Below are 18617 nucleotides of genomic sequence, written 5' to 3'. Positions count from 1 at the left end.
TTTATTTCTCAGACGCCACGAAATTAAATTTACTTTTTTCCTAAATTTAAAACGCCAAAGTGTGTTCATTCACGTTCTATTATCGACGGCTCTCTATTACAATCCCCGAGCGTATTTAGCGTCGATTTACTTTCACTCCCAATTCCCCCGGCGCAGCACCACTCAACGCATAATCGTAATTCTTTCCCGCAGGCACTCCAGAGACCGGTGTCGCATTCCCCGACGTCAACATGCCAGACGACTCGTGCGACGGTCTTCTCACCATCCTCCACGACGGCCCAAACACCTGGTCGCACTGCACGCGTCCCGGCGACGCCGAACGGCGCATCGAAACCGTATCGCGGGAAAATCGGGTGACGCTGCGCGTCTCGGTGCGCAGCGCAGGCGGCGCCGCTCTCGGGTTGAGGATGACGTACCGCGCAGAGCCGGTCGAGGACATCGTGGGCGGTTGCGGGTTCGGGTGGGTGGCTCTGCGCCAGTTCTGCATCGCGGCCGTCGAAGGAGCTCGCCTTCCTTGGGCGCAAGCCGAGATGGAGTGCGCCCGAAGGGGGGGACATCTGGCCAGTGTCCGGAACGATAGGGACCAAGAAGTTTTGGATAAGCTTATTTTAAACAGGTAAGATGTTAATTATTCTATTATTTTACAATACATAAAGCAAATGAATGTATAGAATGACTCCACCACAAGATGTATCAAATTGAAATTTCTATTGCCTCGAATTTTATTGAAAAAAATTGATGTGAACAAATGAAGCTGCAATTAACATTTTAGATTGACATATTTTTTTAGTTTTATTAAACCGCTAATGAATCACTGTGTATATGTATAACTAAACTTATAAAATATTTTTATATTTTCTTATCACTTTATTCAAAAATAACAAGGCTGACCATTTTTACGTTACTTTTGCGTAAATAAACTTGTAATGTGCTAGTGAAACGAAACTCCGTAGTTGGAAACTGTCCATTTTCAAGAATATGATCCTTTCAACCTTTGGATTCGATCCAAACAGATAAGCCGAATGCGACAAATACGGACAGTTCGTTGAACTAATCCCTTTTTATGGTAACGAAAGTAAAAGACGAGACATCGAAATACGGCGAATAAAATTCATCTGACACTTTTTTGCTCCTTTTGTTCATATTTCTCAACACAGTTATGACATTCTGATGTTCTATATTCAATATGAATAAATATATGGAGATCTGAGAGCAAAAAAATTGTATATTCAATTTCACCACAGCCATCCCTTAATCGTTTTTGTTGATTGACGTTTTAATATTAAACGGTGTTGTCATTGTTCCCACAATATTAACGTAATATCCTGTACGTCGTTTGAGGCAAATGGTCCAAAACTATCCCGAGGTGGAGTTCCCCAACAGACAGTATTACATTTTGATACTGTCACAAACAGGTATTTCCACATTAATGTGGTTAAGCCATAAACTTTAGTCGGGATTTAACGGACCCAAATTATGTAGGTACAAATAATCCACCTTTAAGGTAATAAATCTACGTTAATTTATTGTAATAGTTATAAAAAATGACTTGTTTAAATGACAAATTTAAAAATACAACAAAATATACTTACAATCAATAACATAATTATACACATAGATTCAGTAAGCATATTTCATTGATTTTTGGTGTACAATTTGATGATTGATGATTAAAAATGTAGTCAAATTTAATAAATGTGTCAGTATTTAATAACGAGTTGAACATCCCACATCATTCACACATACATTGACATTCCTTGGCAATGATGAATTGAGGTTAATTGCGTTCGAAGATGCTTCATTCCATGCCACCTCTAATTGATGTTCCGCCAAAGTCTATGAGCTGAAATTCGAAGATCTGCTGGCCATAACAAATTTACATCGGAATATTGGAAATACTACAATTCCTATATAAGGTACTGAATTGTCATATGGGAAATTTAAACTTTAAAAGGCCTTAAGATGTACTGCTAGGAGATTAGATCAGGTTGGGGTACACCATTCCATATCCCTAAACTGTCTTTCGTTACAACACTCTAAACACTACTATGGACGATAAGAAATAATCCAAGACCTGATTCTACGAATAACTCTTCGAATGATAAGAAGATTTTCTTCGTACTGATAAGATTCAAACTTTGATTTCTGAACCTCTTGCACGCCTTTCACAATCTCCTTCAGATCTCCAACAATTCGATAAACAATTTTCACAAATAAAAGATCTCTTTCAAACTAATAATTTGTCATCAAACTCAGATAAGTGATTAAAAATTGCATATATCCATACTACAGTGAATGAAAGAATCCTTTAAATAATACAAAAGTAAAATGAATACTAAACTGTATCTGCATCTGTACCAAATACTCATGAAAACAACAACGATGATAACACTTAATTTTTAAGTTACACTTATACATAAAATGGGATAAAAAATGATACAAATTATGTACATTTCTTATTGGGAAAGGATGTGATTAATTCGTCGCCTTGTAGTGATTAATAAGATTGCTTACGAGATTATTAAATAAAACTCGCTCTACAAAAAAAAAAAAATGGGCAAAAACCGAGTCTAGACATCAAACTCCCTTAATTTATTTGTAAAAGTATTCCCATCCCAATCCAAAAAGCAACGGAACTTTTGTAACGATTGTAATTTCAAGAGGACCATGATGAGCAGTCCTTAATGATGTTAATTTGGAATGTTGTGAAGTATGTGAATATTTGCATTGGTCTTTTGTTTGGTATGAACATTTTAATTATCATCATTAAAATACTAAGTAATGTTATAGCAGGTTTTAATTTGCATACATATCAGTTGCAACAACACCAACAAAATGCGGTGATTTATGTAGCCAATTTAGCGTTTTATAATTCCATTTAATTAATGGCAAGGCGGCTTTTTAGAGTTGTAAAAAATTTGATATATGTATGTCAATATTTAGGTACCTCCCACAAATATTTATGCTATACAAACATATAATTTTAGCTACTAACTAATTTGCTTACAATTGATTTATTTTGCGCAATTTATTATCGTTAACAAATGTTTATTCAATATCTTGTTTTGTGGAGTTTTCATGGTATATTGAAAAAAATTGTGAAAGCGTTCAAATTTTTTAGTATAACACATTGGGGTTGTTACACAAGATTCTCGTCGTAGTTTGATGATAATATTTGGCTGGAAACGGTCGCTGCAAGTGTAGATACGCAGCTTGAATATAAAATTGCCCTGCTGATCAAGCGTTCTGACATGATTTATCTTTATTGTATTGCTGGGAAGTTTCCAACTACTTGCAAAGTTGCAGATAAGATTAGCAGTATTAAATTGGTCAAATATACACAACAGGAATATATTGTTAACTATAAAACTTAACGTGTTATTTTATTACTACTCTTTAATTTTTCCGAAGTTAAAAAATTATTATTTTAGTTTGTTATTACAAGTAGTAGTAAAAATGGGAAAAACAAAAAATAGTTAAACAATTATTTACTCAATTCGAATAAAAATGACTAAAAAGCTTAAGCTCGGGAAACAATGTTTTCAACAAACAAAAATCGTATTTTCCTGGCACAATGGCAACAAATTTTACCAGCTAAGGATTACCAAATGCTCCAGTATTCAACTCTGGACCAATATTTGATCAGCAATATCAATCTCTGAATGCCATTGATTACACAAAGTAAATTAGTTCCATCGACATCTCGATGAAGTTACACAATAATTATTGCCGGCCTACTACTTTATAACATCTCGTTTTGTTATTTTCTTGTAATTTCTTATTAATTGATTTGAGGTGATAAAACGCCAGTATCAATTTTGTGTGGTGACGCCATCCAGTCTGATCATTTTGCAATAGAACTTAATTGAATTTACGCCGTTAAATTGGAATGTGCTTGACGTAACAGGGATAGTGTAAAGCTCTTATTATCTCACTTTCCCTGTAACATTACGTTTACGTAATTAAACTCGTGCAATATTAATTGCAGAACTTAAGTAGGATTCATAAATCTGACGTTATCAATTAACACCGGCGCATCCACCAAAAATGTTGAGGTTGAGCTTAATGAATATATTTTTGAAAATATTAAATTAAAAAAAATATTGTAATACATAACACAATAATAGAAAAATTTTAACAAGAAAAAAAATTTCAAAAACAAAAGACTTATTTATTATGACATGAAATTACAAAATCAGAAGACTAGGATAATGAAAGCATTCTACTTTGAGGAAATTCAGAGTAGAAAATTAATCTAATTTATAATTAAAATAAGTTTAAAAAAATCGAGATTTATTGACAAAGACAAGATGGACTTTGGAAAAAAGTACATATTAGTTTAACTCAGAAAGAAATAAAAAATCATTGAAGAATATTATTAAAAATATAAAGAAGGATGATATAAAGGAATTTTATCTAATGTATTACAGGGAATAATCTCTCTATGGACATCTTATTGCTTCTGAAAAAAAGAAAGAAAGCAATTGACCTAGTAGATATAACTAAGATAATAATCCTAAATAATATTTGTAATCCGAAAACCTCAATATCCTGAACGTCCGATTGTAAAACCGCATTCACCAAAAGTTTAAATTTCTATTATTAAATAGTAGTAGTATTTTAAAGGCAAATTAAATTTTTTAACAAAAAATAAAATATAATTAATGTATTTCTTTATTTTTTGTTTTTTAAGCAAAACTACAAGATGTATAAAATGGACTTTGATTGTAGGAAATATATCAGCCAATAAAAATTATAGAAAATGTGTAAAATTCAAAAAATTTATGGTGCAACATAAAACTAAATTTTTATCATCAGCCAATAAAGGAAAATATTAAGCGTTTTATAAAGTATGACCATTTAATTGTTAACCGAAACGTGTTCGTCCTAAACATTTCGTTGGGTCCGTGTCGCATCTTAATAAAGCCTGATTTACGATTTGGATTTGTGCACCAGTCATGAATATTTTATGTGCGTGTTAGCTCCGATTTTCTCCCTCAAATGGGGATTCTGGATGTCTGTGTACGTTTTGCCGTTCCACCTGTCCCGGGCTAAAAGTGAATTTGGGTCGACAACTTGCAGTCATAAAATCGAAAGAATGAATGTTTTGGACTGAAGGAAAAACATTCATTTTAGGGTGGAAAATAACTATGTCGTACGAGGGCAATATGATAAGAATCTGGACTAGGGCAGGTAATATGGCAGTGCTTATATTAAAAAAAGGACATTTTTTGTAAATATAACCCTTCTCAACAGTAATGTCAAACTGTTAAATATCTTGGTGGTTAGTTATTTATGAAACAACATGAATATTGAGCAGTGATAAAATACTTAGAAAAAGAAAACATCATATTAAATCGGAATTCAGCAAGGATTATGAACACTCCGCACGTTCATCATCAACCATAAACTATTGGAAACATGACCGTACATAAATTTTTGATTAAAATTCTTTAGCTCGTACAACTGAGGTTACCAAAGGTATTGAAAATATTAACGATATTATGATAAATGATTGAAAAGTAAAACGAAGTTGCTGAGACAAAAGCAATTTTTATTCTTCCCAGGTCAGTCCCAGGTACTTCACTACAACACATCCCTCGTAGGTTTTCGGTTTTGTCTATTTTTTTACATCAATACTAGGGCGGTTGTATGATGTTGCGGGCTGGAACAATGCTTCGTAGCTGGAGCAATTCAACATACAGAAGCACATATAATATTCCATTTGAGAAGGTGGAATATGCATGCGAATACGGTTGTGCATTATGTTACGCCCTTAAAAGGTAATTGTCCCGTTTAAATATGTGCAAGCTTAAAAGCCGAATTAGGATAATCTTGCACTCGAATAAACAGATCCATGTAATTAACCCAGTTTCGTATTGTTTTCAGTTAGTAGGCACCTTGCACAATGCCTAACACGTGGTGTATCGATCCGTACCCTAATGGACGCAAGTTAAAGGTTGATCTTCGAGAATATCGGCCTGGGAATTATTTAAATCCATCGGGAGTTTATGTTTGATTCCGGTTTTGAAGCATAAATAGATTTTGAGGGGCGGCTATTCAGTCGAGTTAAATGGCTTGGATATACAAATTTTTCTATATAAGAAGTGTCCACAAATATTATACTTTCTAACAGTACCCAATAAGGATAAAAATTTAGTACATTTCTGGGTTATAATAAAAAATCATATATTTGATAAAACTAAGTTAAGAACTAAGTAGTAATACTATAAAAAAATCAGTACATACAATTTAGAAGTTATTCTTGTTATATACAGAATACAAATTGATACCTCTAATTAACTTATTGCGTTTACCACATTTTAAAATAATACAATATATACATTTTATAGGTCATTCTTCATATATAAAATATGTTTTTACCCTTTAAATATTACTGAATTTTCTCAGTTCTATGTAAAATATTAAAATTTTAGATCATTCCCTTTTTTCAAAAATGTTTTGAAAGTGCTCTTTCCAAATATTATATTTAGTTACAGTAAAAAAACTGTTCTTGAAGAATGTACTATGTAAATTAAAAATTAAATAGTAATATTATAAACATAATTAAAGCAAAACATACAATTTGGAGGTCATTCTTATTATGTGCAATATACAAAGTGATTCATCTAATTGATTTAATGCGGATTAATAGGGAACTAAAAGGGGTGTCAATATGAAATTTTCATTGTAGACAAAAGATCTTCTTTCAAATTAAACTTTTTATTTAAATTTTTTTATTTAAATTTACCATTGCCATTTACAAATATACTTGGTACTACAATAATGGTACCCAATAAGAATAAAAGTTTGCCACATTTTAAGTTACAATCCTTTTCTTGAAAAATATATTAAGCATTAAATATGAATGTTATAATATAACATGTACAATACACACATTTTAGAAGTCGTTCTTATTATAAACAATATACAGGATGTTTCATGTTTATAGGCAACTAAATGAAGTCTTATAATTAAATTTTCGTTGTAGATAAAATATATTCTTAACTTTTAAATATCATTGAATTTTCTCAATTCTAAAATATTCAAATTTTTGTTAGTTTAATTTTTTATCAAAAAGGGTAAAAGTTTGCTACATTTTAAGTTACAATAAATACCCTGTAAGTACATGAAGAATATATTAAGTGAATTAAGAATTAAGTAGTAAAATGATAAAGAAAATAATACAATACATTACATCATCCTTATTATCTACAATATACAGTTTAAATTATTCAAGAATAATATGAAAATATTAAATACTTAAATTTTAATAATTACAATAATTTAAATTCATTCTACCAAAATTATATTTATTTTTACTATTTTTGGTAAATCATTACTTTATTTTCAAAATATACTACCACATTTCAATGGGGAATAAAATTCTGCATTGCATAGACTAATAAATTTATGTTAATTGTATTTCAAATAGGTAAATTGTTGGTATTTAAAGAAGGAAAAAAGTAAACAAAAATATCAACCACTCTGTGTAATATTTTGGAATACTCTGAAAAGCTTCTCCAGTGTTGTTAATATGTATAACAAGAATGAACTTTTTAATATTACACTTAATATTAATAAACATATTTTACTATATTATTATTAACATTATTATCATTATTATAATGCATCTATTGTATGAATTATCCCGTATTTTAATTTTATATTAAAACAATGTTATGTAGACAAATTTCCAATGCGAAACCAATGCTTTGAATGTGGAGTTTGGCAATTGGATTACGCAGTAGTTGTTTGAACCTACAGGTCACACTCTACGTCACCCATCGACGTTCGATTAATTATAATTACATAATTACATGCCTAAATGACACATCTCTGGCCTGCCCGTACAAATAGGATTTAATTAGTTATAAACTAATGAAAATTTGATTAACGTTCATGCAAACCCCACATTGTTCCGGCGAAATAATAATGTATCGTATGTAACTGCTTTTATTGCCATAACCAATTGCATTAAACACAATAACATGTCGGCCCATTTGTTTAATGAGAGAAACGGAAAATACACTGTGAAAGATTTTAATGACGTGATGACGATCCTTCCTATGCAGTAATGATGACATTTCACATTGTAAAATGCGGTGACTGATTCCTTATAAATAATAGAAGAATGCACAACCAAAGTTATATGGAATCACCTAGTAATTACGATAAAATCTGTTTATCCAAACTAATTTTACAACAAAACAAAAATGTGAATTTCTCAGAGAATAAATTTTACGGTTAAATAAATTTTAACAAAAGGTTTTTCCTAATCTAATAATTTTTGCAAGTTTAATAATTAGTGTTACCACCCCTAGCAACAATGCAATCACGAATTCGACATGGCATGCTTTCTCTTAAATTATTAATGTCTTTCCCCATTCTTCTAAAGCTGCTGGTATAAGTTGTTCTGTGTCACCGAGATATTTTGACCAGCTCTAATTCTTCTTGTGCTCAATGGGTTTAAGATCCGGCGAACAAGAAGGCCACTGTAATTCGTTTACACCTTCCATTTCCAAACAATTTTTGGCAACTTTTCTCGTATGTGGAGGAGCATTACCCTGCACATACCAGGTAGGAAAAAATACCCGAAAATAGCTCTCCAGAGGCTTATTACAGGTTGTAAAAACTAAATCCACATTCCTTTGACCAGTTAGCGATTCTCTAATAGGAATCACCAATCAATGTTATGGGATTTCTTTTTGCTATTTGAACTAAAAAATATTCTGGTCTTTTATGGTGGCTCCTCCACGACCAGGTTTTCGAAACTAGGCTCTGTGTGACTTCTACCGTTTTTACAATTTTCCTCTGCGACATACCATGTCCTGACAGAACAATAAATAAATAAAATTTGAGAAAACAAATAAGTTCATTTCATTACTACTATTCATGGGAACAGTGAAATTGACACTGCAGTAACAAATCTTACCTCACATTTACGGTACGGTTTAGATGTAGTATTATATCAGTAGTAAATACGTGCTGTATACTCTTTTCAATTTAAAATCATAATTTTTGAAGAATAATTCCACTATGCAGATAAAACGAAATAAAAAAGAACAAAGAATTACGTAGAATAAGGAAATAATTCACCTGAAAATGAAATTTGTAAGTACCCCACTTCCCTTTCATCCGGAGCAGCTCTAATTCGGTTTCTGTTGCTTTGATGTCCGAGCGTAAATTCGACAAACTTAGAAAGCCCCTTTAACTTTTAATGTCGTTTAAAAAAAAATCCCCCCTTTTATTTATTCATCATCTGGAAGACTGTGAATCTATACTAAATATCAATTCGAACATGCATTCGCCTTGTAACTTTGGCAGTAAATTAGCGAAGTTTAATTCTCGTTACGCTCGTGATGATGTTAATAATGGCGTGGCCGTTAATTTTAGATAAATTTCAGGCCCATGTGATGTATTGCTTTTTAACGTCCTTTACGTTACCACTTATTTAAAGAGTGATGTGTTAAATTATATTAAAAAAAACTCTTAGATTGAATTAAGAAAATAAAATTTTGTTTAATATATTAAAGTTTTCATTCGACACTTTATCTACCAATTTTATACCTCTGTAATTTTTATATGAAAAACAACTCAATAACAAATATATGTAAGATGTACTATAATAAAATTCCATATTTTTTACCAATTTAGCCAAGGAATTTAAAAAATAATGATGTACGATATTAACCTGTTATAATGAAAAAACTGAATATGTGTTAAATTTTTCATAACTTCTGTATGATTTACGGTAAAATATATAATATATAATAATATAAAAAATTTGTACATGAAATTTAATGGAAAAACTAAGATCTATTGTCGCATATAATAGGATTTTATACATTTTATATCCACTTGTTTCCACCCTCTTGAAGGTGGAAAAGTCTTTTATATTCAAAATAAAGATAATGATTATTTCTTTTAGGCAGAAACAATGTAGCAGTTAAATTTACTATTTAATAAAAGCTTGAAGCTTTTTATAATTTTCATTACTTTCCCGAAAATGTGTTTAATAATATAATAAGTATTATTGATTTTTTTGTACCTGTCTTACACAAAAGTCTAAGTGTCGTAAATTTCGCTCCCCGACAATTCAGTTCACGACATTTTTTCTAGAAATAAAACATATGATTGTTAAAATTAAATGATTTAAAATCATTAGAATTTTATGGTTGTCATAAAAAAATATATTATAAAGTTAAAAGCTGCAGTACTAAAACTTTTGAATAAACTAAATAATTTTAAAAAACTTAAAGCTTTTAATAATATAATTTTACTGAATCTTTCTATATTTGTCTTACACAAAGATCTAAGTTTCATACGTTTTCCTGTCTGACTAACATAATACAATTCACGATATTGGTTTATATTTTTGTAAATTAAATAAATAAAATAAAAACAGATATTCATTAGAATCCTATGATTGTCAACAATTCTAATCACTTCAGAATTTTTTGGTTGACTTAAAATAATTATTGTATATTTAAAGTTAAAACTTTTGGGGAAATATATAAAATATTAAAAAGTTCCAAACTTTCAATAATTTTACTGAATCTTTCATTGTATCGAACAAAAAACATAATTATGTCGAATTCAAATAAAAGTAAAAATACTTTTTTGTAGGATTCAGGGTGCAAACGAAAGAAAACGAAGTATGTAAAATCTGTTCACATGAGACAATAGATCTTAGTTTCGTAGCTAAATTTAATATACTAAATATTTATATAGCTATTACTATACAAGTTATGAAAAATATGACATATCTTCAGTTGATTAATTCTCTAAAATTGTATTTACATAATAACTCATCAAAACTCAACATCGAAATACACTATAACAGCAGACACAGTGTATTTCACAACATTCACTTAATAATAAAAAAATAAAAAATTTAAAACACCTCCCCTGGAATGAATCGTAACGTAACGAACGTAAAAAAGCAATATATCACATGTGCCTTGAATTTATCTAAAATTAACGGCAAAGCCATTATTAACTTTATCACAGTCGTAACGGGAATTAAACTTCACTAATTTACTGCCAAAGTTACAAGGTGAATGAATGCATTTTCGAATTGATATTTAGGATACACCCACGGACATTTTTAAACGATATTAAAGAGCTTTCCGACTTTGTTGAATTCACGCTTGGACATGAAAGCACCGAATTAGAGTTGCTTCATCTGATTCAACACCTCGTAAACGACGTAAGTAACTAACAGAGGATTATAATTTCCGAAAGTTTGGTTGTTTCCTTGGGCGCATTCGAAATGGATCGTTTTCTGATCCGTGCGTTAAAAACGAACAGTAAATCCTATGTTGTAAGTTTTGCTGGGAGAAACTGTCGTAGTAATTTTAACCCACTTATGAAGTTTTTATTGGCAGATTAAGGACGTTGTGTTTGTCCCCACTGAGATTTTTTTCCAGTCGTTTCTGACAAAAACAAGTCTGTCGATATTTGTTTCCCGCAAACTATTTCATTGAATTTGAAATCTTCGTACAATGTTTTGTTACAAAAGAGTAAAAGAATTTATATCGTCGTGTTGGAGAATTGATATGAGTTTAGGTTGGACATGATTTCGACGTACAAAAAGTTGTAAAAGTTTTCTTGTCGCTTTCGATAGTCTGCAACATTTACAGTAATATTATTACTTCAAACTTCAAACTGTGGGAGTTAGATTTTACTAATTGCTTCTGGCACTGATTTTAATAGTCTATTCTGATGTTTTGTTTTTCCCAACTAATTGGCTAAAAACAACAACCCTCAAACTGTTTTAAAAGTTTCATAGTTACATTAATTGTCCTTCATGGCTACTATCATTAAAAATAAAATATCTTTTTTGATTCTATGGATTTTTTTGGTACGATTGATTCATTCCTTATCATACGCTTTTTTTTGGATATTTACAATAATTGAATCTTAACTAAAGTACAAAGATTTTTACATAGAAAGCCTTTAATGTCGAAATTTGCCTTGAAACATTTTAGAATAGTGACATTTAAACGGGTTTTCAGTCTACATAGATTCTCCTTCTACAATACGGAGGAAACCTATACAAAGTTTCCTTAATACCATTGGAATGGTTGAATCTAATTTATCTTTTATTGTCACGAGGATAATTCTGAATGCACTTACCTAATAACTTCGGTAATAAATTATAAAGTTTAATTCTCTTTATGCCAATGTTGATTTTAACATTGGCATGCTCGTTAATTTTATAAACAGTTCAAGGTTCAAGGAATTTATAGACTCATTTACATAAATGTTTAAGGAGTTTCAACCTAATTTAAATACTCTTATAATGATTTTTGGCCTACCTTCATTTCCACATTCATAAAAAATCATCACAAGAACGAATAACAATTTCTAAAATATATTTATGGTGTGAACAAAATAAGGATTTTGTTATTGTTATTTATGGACAATTTATCCAATTATAATTTTAAACGCTGTTATCTTGTAATTTAGGTAGTGAAATTGATCAATTGCACGAACGTCAATCAAAATTTTTCTCATTTCTAGCTAACACTAACTAATTAAATGCTATTTACGTGGGCTGACCGGAAAGCAACTAATGGTGTAATTACAAAATACATAAACGAACATTTATAGCTACAAACTACCCACCTCTTTCGTACCTTAATTGGTTTGGATACTAATTTACTTGTGATGAAGTTTAACACCTTTGGTTTCATGTCTCATCTAGTTAAGTACTTCACTTAATTTCCAAATTGAATTTGAATTTATTCAAGAAACGATAATTCTTTCGTATTTCATAATATCAGCGTTCCGTAATAAAATTTCTCATTTTCCTCAGTAAAAACTCATGCAGATATCTTTTTAAATCCAACAACATTTACTGCCTGCTTCTCTATTTCCGTGTATATATTCCTGGTTTGAGTTGACACCCGCATGAAATAAACGATAAGGTAAATGACAATGTAGCGTCACAGAGAGAGCGGGTACGGCGTCGTAATTTCGTAATAAGATGTATAAAGTAGTGGGTGAAATATGAATGGCAGGCAGACGCGCCGTCGAAATATGCAAAACTCAGCTTGCCTCGGTTCCGGGGAGAATTACCGGATCACTCCGGGCCGCGTCTAGTTTATTTAAGGTTGCGAACGAATTATGCAGTCCAGACTGGGGAAAAACTTTTATGTTGCTCAGCCAGTTTTATTGTATCTAAGTCGGTTTATTAGTTAAAGTCGAAAATTATGTTCCGTCTGGTAAACGAATAGTTAATAAATTGGATTAGGTGGACATTTACGATATTTTACATGAAATATGAATCATATTTATTAAAATTAGTAATAATATATTATATATTAATATTAAATAAACATATTTATTATCATATAAAAGCAGAATGTTTGTAAATTACACATTCGAGTTTTATTCAAATATGAATATTTATCATATCATACTATCATAACAACAAAATTTCAAGAATGAAAGAAATTCTTTTTGAAGGAAGAATTGGTTGATGGTAATCATGATTATTTGTAAATAAAATCTTAATAATAATATACACTGTTGTTCAGAGGAACATATCACTATTTAATGTTAATTGGGAATATTTTTTATATTTAATTTAAAATAATTACATCATATTTTGTACCTAAATCAAATCTAATCACAAAAAAACAGCCATTTAAAAAAATACATGTTTATTAAATAATTCATAAGTAACTAAAAATTGTTAATATTTTGTTGGGCATCCTTTATAACCGCCTATAAACAACGAGGGCAAAAAGGACTCTTCAATTACCTAACCACATTTTATCTAAATTTCATGGTTACTGAAGTTTTAATCAGGACTCATTTCATTCTATATATTTTCAATTGAATTTAAATCCAGACTGATCGATCGATACACTGACTAATCGATAATTTTAAAACGATTAACTACTATAAATGTACCATGCCAAGAAAGGTACTCCAAATTATAACGTTTCCTCTACTGGTATATTTAGGATAAACATTCATTTAAAGGACGATGAACTTATTGTTTACCATTTGATCCTATTCTATTGAACTCGTTCATTCAGTCGACGTTCTACTAGATACACTGATATTGTATGATTCAATTAATTCATTTTTACGTACCTAGTAGACAAGAAAGCGTTTCGTTTATTAATTCTTCCAATTTGTTTGTAATAAGTTGTTTTTTTTTACTTTCTTATTGTATTTTCTATATTGTAAATTATTTTTTGGAGATATTTTAAGCTGTTTGAGACGTCACAATTATATAAATATAACTGATTTTTCATTTTAATTATTATTTTCCTTTTCCCTGGAATAAAATTATTTTGCCCACTGAAAGTATGTCAGTTATTCAATAAAATAATATAATTTCTACTAAGAATAAATGTTTACTCTTAAGAGTATTTTTAATAGTGTCACCAAATATAACTGATTATCCCAATTATCTGCTCAACTAAGTCCAACTAATATGTGCATTTAAAGTAAATTACTCAAATTCTTCCTTATGTTTTTTAGTTCTCATTTATATTTTTGTGTATAGTTGACATATGTTCCCCCAATTGATGAAAATAAAGCACGTAATTATTCTTGAAAATACTAGTTTTGGGTAAGCATATTATCAGATAAAGAAAAATATTATAAGAGTTCATAAACAATTTTTAGTGATATATTGAAGCCTATTTGAATTTTAAATTAAAATATATTAACTGCAATGACTAATGTTTTCATAAAATGAATGTCAATATATTTCTAATGATGTTAGTTCCAATTCATATTTCTATGCATAGTTATAATGAAATTTTTGGGGAAAAACTAATAATTGTTTTTAAAAATCGCTACTCACTTTATATAAAATATTAAATAAAGTAAAATATTAAAAATTCTAGAATTTTTTAGTTTTTATACAAAAATTTTGTTATATTAAGTTTTTAGTGATACATTTATTATTTACATTGTAATTACTGAATTTTATTAATATGTTCTTTAAGAAGATCTGTGGAACCTGAGGTAAAATTTAAAATTAAAAATTAAACTTTAAAAACCTTTTAGATTTTTAAATTAAAATTTATTAATTGCACTGATGACAAATATATATTTCTAATGTTTTCAGTTCCCATTCATACTTCTACACATAATTATAATCCCTAATTTTTATGAAAAAACTAATTATTCTTTTTAAAAATCACTTCTAATCTTGAATAAAATATTAAAAATTGTATAATTTCGTAGTTTTTACACAAAAATTTTGTTCATCAACAATTTTTAATATAACAGTAATACAATATATATTTTTATTTATATTGTAACTACTTAATTTAAATTAGTTCACATGAAAGAATTCTGTAAACAACCCAAAACTACGCCGGACAATGCTGCCACGCCGTCAGATCTTGGAACTGTTTTATGATTGTTCTATTAATAAGTTGCGTTTATACATTTAATCGAACACATGCTCATCTCTTGTAACTTTTTATTGTTTCGGCCATTAAATCATTATTACCTAAAATTGTTCTTTAAATACCTTCCAATTAATACTAAACATGGCATTTTTCTATTTATATAATATGTTGTTAACTGCATTATGAAGGATATTTTGGGAAGATTTATGAGGACTTCATACTATTTATTGTTCTCTGATGTTTCAGAATCTATTAAGGTTTTTGAGTAAAATTATGATTTTATTATTATGCATAAATCATTAGTAACTATTATATTACAAAGTTGCTTTTCTATTCATATTGTGTAGACACTAATTTCCATGTTATCTTATCGTGTGTTTTCTAGTTATTTACACATGAATTTTATTCACAGTTGGATAGCCAAAGTAATTAAAATGATTCCATCAAAAATTCAATACCTTAGTTTTTCAATGTTTGGAACAGACATGTATTATTTCTCTGATCTTCTGCACCACGAATAAATTTGTTGTTTTCCCAAAATAATAACTTAATATTTCAATTAAATATTTTCTCTTGTTTATTTCATGAACCAAGAAATTACAAGACAAGATAATAAAACGGCCGACATAAATGCAAGCAATCAGTTGTCATTTACTTTTGGCCATTTAACCACTAACTCCTGTCCCATTGTCTCCTCTAACATTGTTTTTTTTTTACAGTCCTGGATATCGGGATAACAACGCTTATTGGATCGGAGCCTCGGATAAGACGCACGAAGGCGACTTCCGATGGTCGGACGGACTTCCATTCTCTTACACGAGTAAGTTTTCAGTGTAATTTCAGGGACGACTCCGAACGACGGCACTGTATGTATCTTCATAATTCCGGAACAATATCTAAATCAATTTGTGCTTCTTGTGAGTTTCCTTTTATTAACATTATCCGCATTTTCGATTAGACCCCAATTATAGCTTTGAAAACGGTCCGAAGCCCGTTCTGTATGCCATTTTCCGATTATGAATTTCAATACAATTGTGCTATTGAATATTAGCGTATCGATTAGCGAACACAACAATAAGTCAGTCGTGGCATAAAGCCGCATAAAATACGACATAAAGAAAATCCGATAAAAAAAAGTTATTGGAGAAAAAATGAAGCGTTTTTATATAAGTGATAATTTTATTAATGCCAAGTGGAGAGGAGTGGTTAGATTTCATATCCGACGGAATCGGAAGAGACAGGCAATAATTCCTGATGATTTACCGTCATGGGACCCAAAGTAAATCGATATCAATTTAACGTCAGTTTATCGGTATAAATACCGATAAATTTACATGCAAATCTTAGCCTTTACCATTTATATTCGTGTTATTTAAGGAAACAACAGCAGTGCTTGTAAATAGATCCATATTTTTGTTATCTCGTGTTAAAGTTGTGTAAAATAAACACTCGTTTATCAAACTCTCACAGTTTTTACCCCAATTAATATTAATAAAGTACAAAGTTCTGTTAAAAAAAAATCGCTAATCAAGTGGGTCGAGAATTTTTTGTAACAGAAATAAAAAACTTCATTCCGAATTGGTAAAAACAGGATTCTTTCACTCATTTCAACCCCTACGGAATCGCTTATTAAATACCTGACAAGACCAGTCAGCCGTCTAATCCGATTTGAGTTGAATTAAAACAGTGAAAGCGCGAGTTGAATTTTATTCATTCATTGAATTACACAACGTCAACTATACATTAATAACACATTGCTCTTTACAATGTTCTATTTTAAGATCACAACACACATTTTTGTATCAACTGAATGTTTTTTGAAAGGTTGGGCGAATTTTAAAATATCTCTCTTGTTTTTATTTTCCATTTATATTGTTATCATTTTGTTATAATGGCATTAACTATTGAAAGAAGTCATCTAATTATTATTCTAGAAAAGCAATACTAATATATAATATAAATATTTCGCTTATGTTTTCAATTTTTGTTTATACTGTTACGTATGATGTGAATTTTATTAATTTGTTCTTTAAGAAGCGAAAGTAATAATTAAATTTTAAATTCAACAACCTTTTCGAACTCCACAAAAGTTATTGTAAATTAAAACATATTGATTAATATTAATAATATTTTCTTATAGTGGATGTTAAATAAAATATTTCGCTAATTTTTTTAATTTTCATAGTTATATCAATGCCACAAGTTCATTCTCAAGTTAAGAAATATATTCAATTCTTAATAGTAGTTGTTGAATTTTTTATTAATTTTGTAGTTCTTATACAAAAATTATGTTCTTTAAAAAATTCTATACATATTGAATTTATAAATTAAATTTTAACAATTTATTTATATTATATATGTTTTTGGTTCCCATTTATATTTTTATTTAATTATTGTGTTTGATTACTTCATTTTGCCACTGTGGTGTAAAAGGCTCTTTTGGGTCTCTAAAACCGAAAATGATGGTAAAAATTGCCTATCACTTTTGAACAAAAATAATTAAATTCAAATTAAGTCAAATTATTGCTGCTGTTATGTGTCTTTGAGACAGGAGAGAAACACGATGTCATTATAAGGTAAAATTGTTGCCTCAGAGAGATCAATTTATTCCAATCCAAACTAACGTGAGGAATATACTTCTAGTTTATACCAAAAAAGTTTGGTACCTCCAGTACGTACAAAGCCTGAACTGTTAAAGTATTAGACAAAGAACGGGATGCATTTAAATACCTTAAATATTTTTCCTGAGAAGCTAAACTTGAAGAAGAAATATTTATTGGATCACAAATTTGAAAAAAATTAAGCGATATTGAAGTGGCTGCGTGGATGTATTTTAAAAGAATTGTTCCTCAATTTTTAGCAAAAAAACAGGTAGAAAACTATAAAAAACTTTCTTGTGAACTATCTCTCAAAATTCACTTTTCGTACTCCCAATTAAATGTTTTCCCCAAAATTTGGGTGTGCTTAGCGACGAACAAGAAGAAAGATTCCACTAGAACATCTCAACAATGGAGCAACGATACCAAGTCAGATGGCATCGCAATAATTGGGAATACTGTTGGTTTCTTATGAGACAAAGTGATGAAGATTACAAAGTCTGCACTTGCAAATAAGTTGCCTACAAACTATTTAATACAAAGGTATTTTAAATCTATTTGAATTTTATTTTTTAAAATAACTGATGTATTCCATAAGTCAAAATGTATACATGGTGAAAAGGTTTCGAAC

General features: G+C 29.7%; 1 protein-coding gene across 1 annotated transcript in view; it reads left to right on the top strand.

Moving 5' to 3' along the window:
- LOC109599138 (uncharacterized) overlaps positions 1–18617 on the top strand; it is a 128881-nt gene that overhangs the window by 70338 nt on the left and 39926 nt on the right. Inside the window, exons 6-7 of the mRNA XM_049963570.1 lie at positions 193–616; positions 16109–16209. Of these exons, the coding sequence (XP_049819527.1) occupies positions 193–616; positions 16109–16209 (525 nt within the window). The remainder of the gene's footprint in view (positions 1–192; positions 617–16108; positions 16210–18617) is intronic.

This window comes from Aethina tumida, chromosome 2, assembly GCF_024364675.1.
Source record: "Aethina tumida isolate Nest 87 chromosome 2, icAetTumi1.1, whole genome shotgun sequence".
NCBI classification, from domain to species: domain Eukaryota; kingdom Metazoa; phylum Arthropoda; class Insecta; order Coleoptera; family Nitidulidae; genus Aethina; species Aethina tumida.
This window is presented reverse-complemented; position numbering and strand designations above follow the sequence as displayed.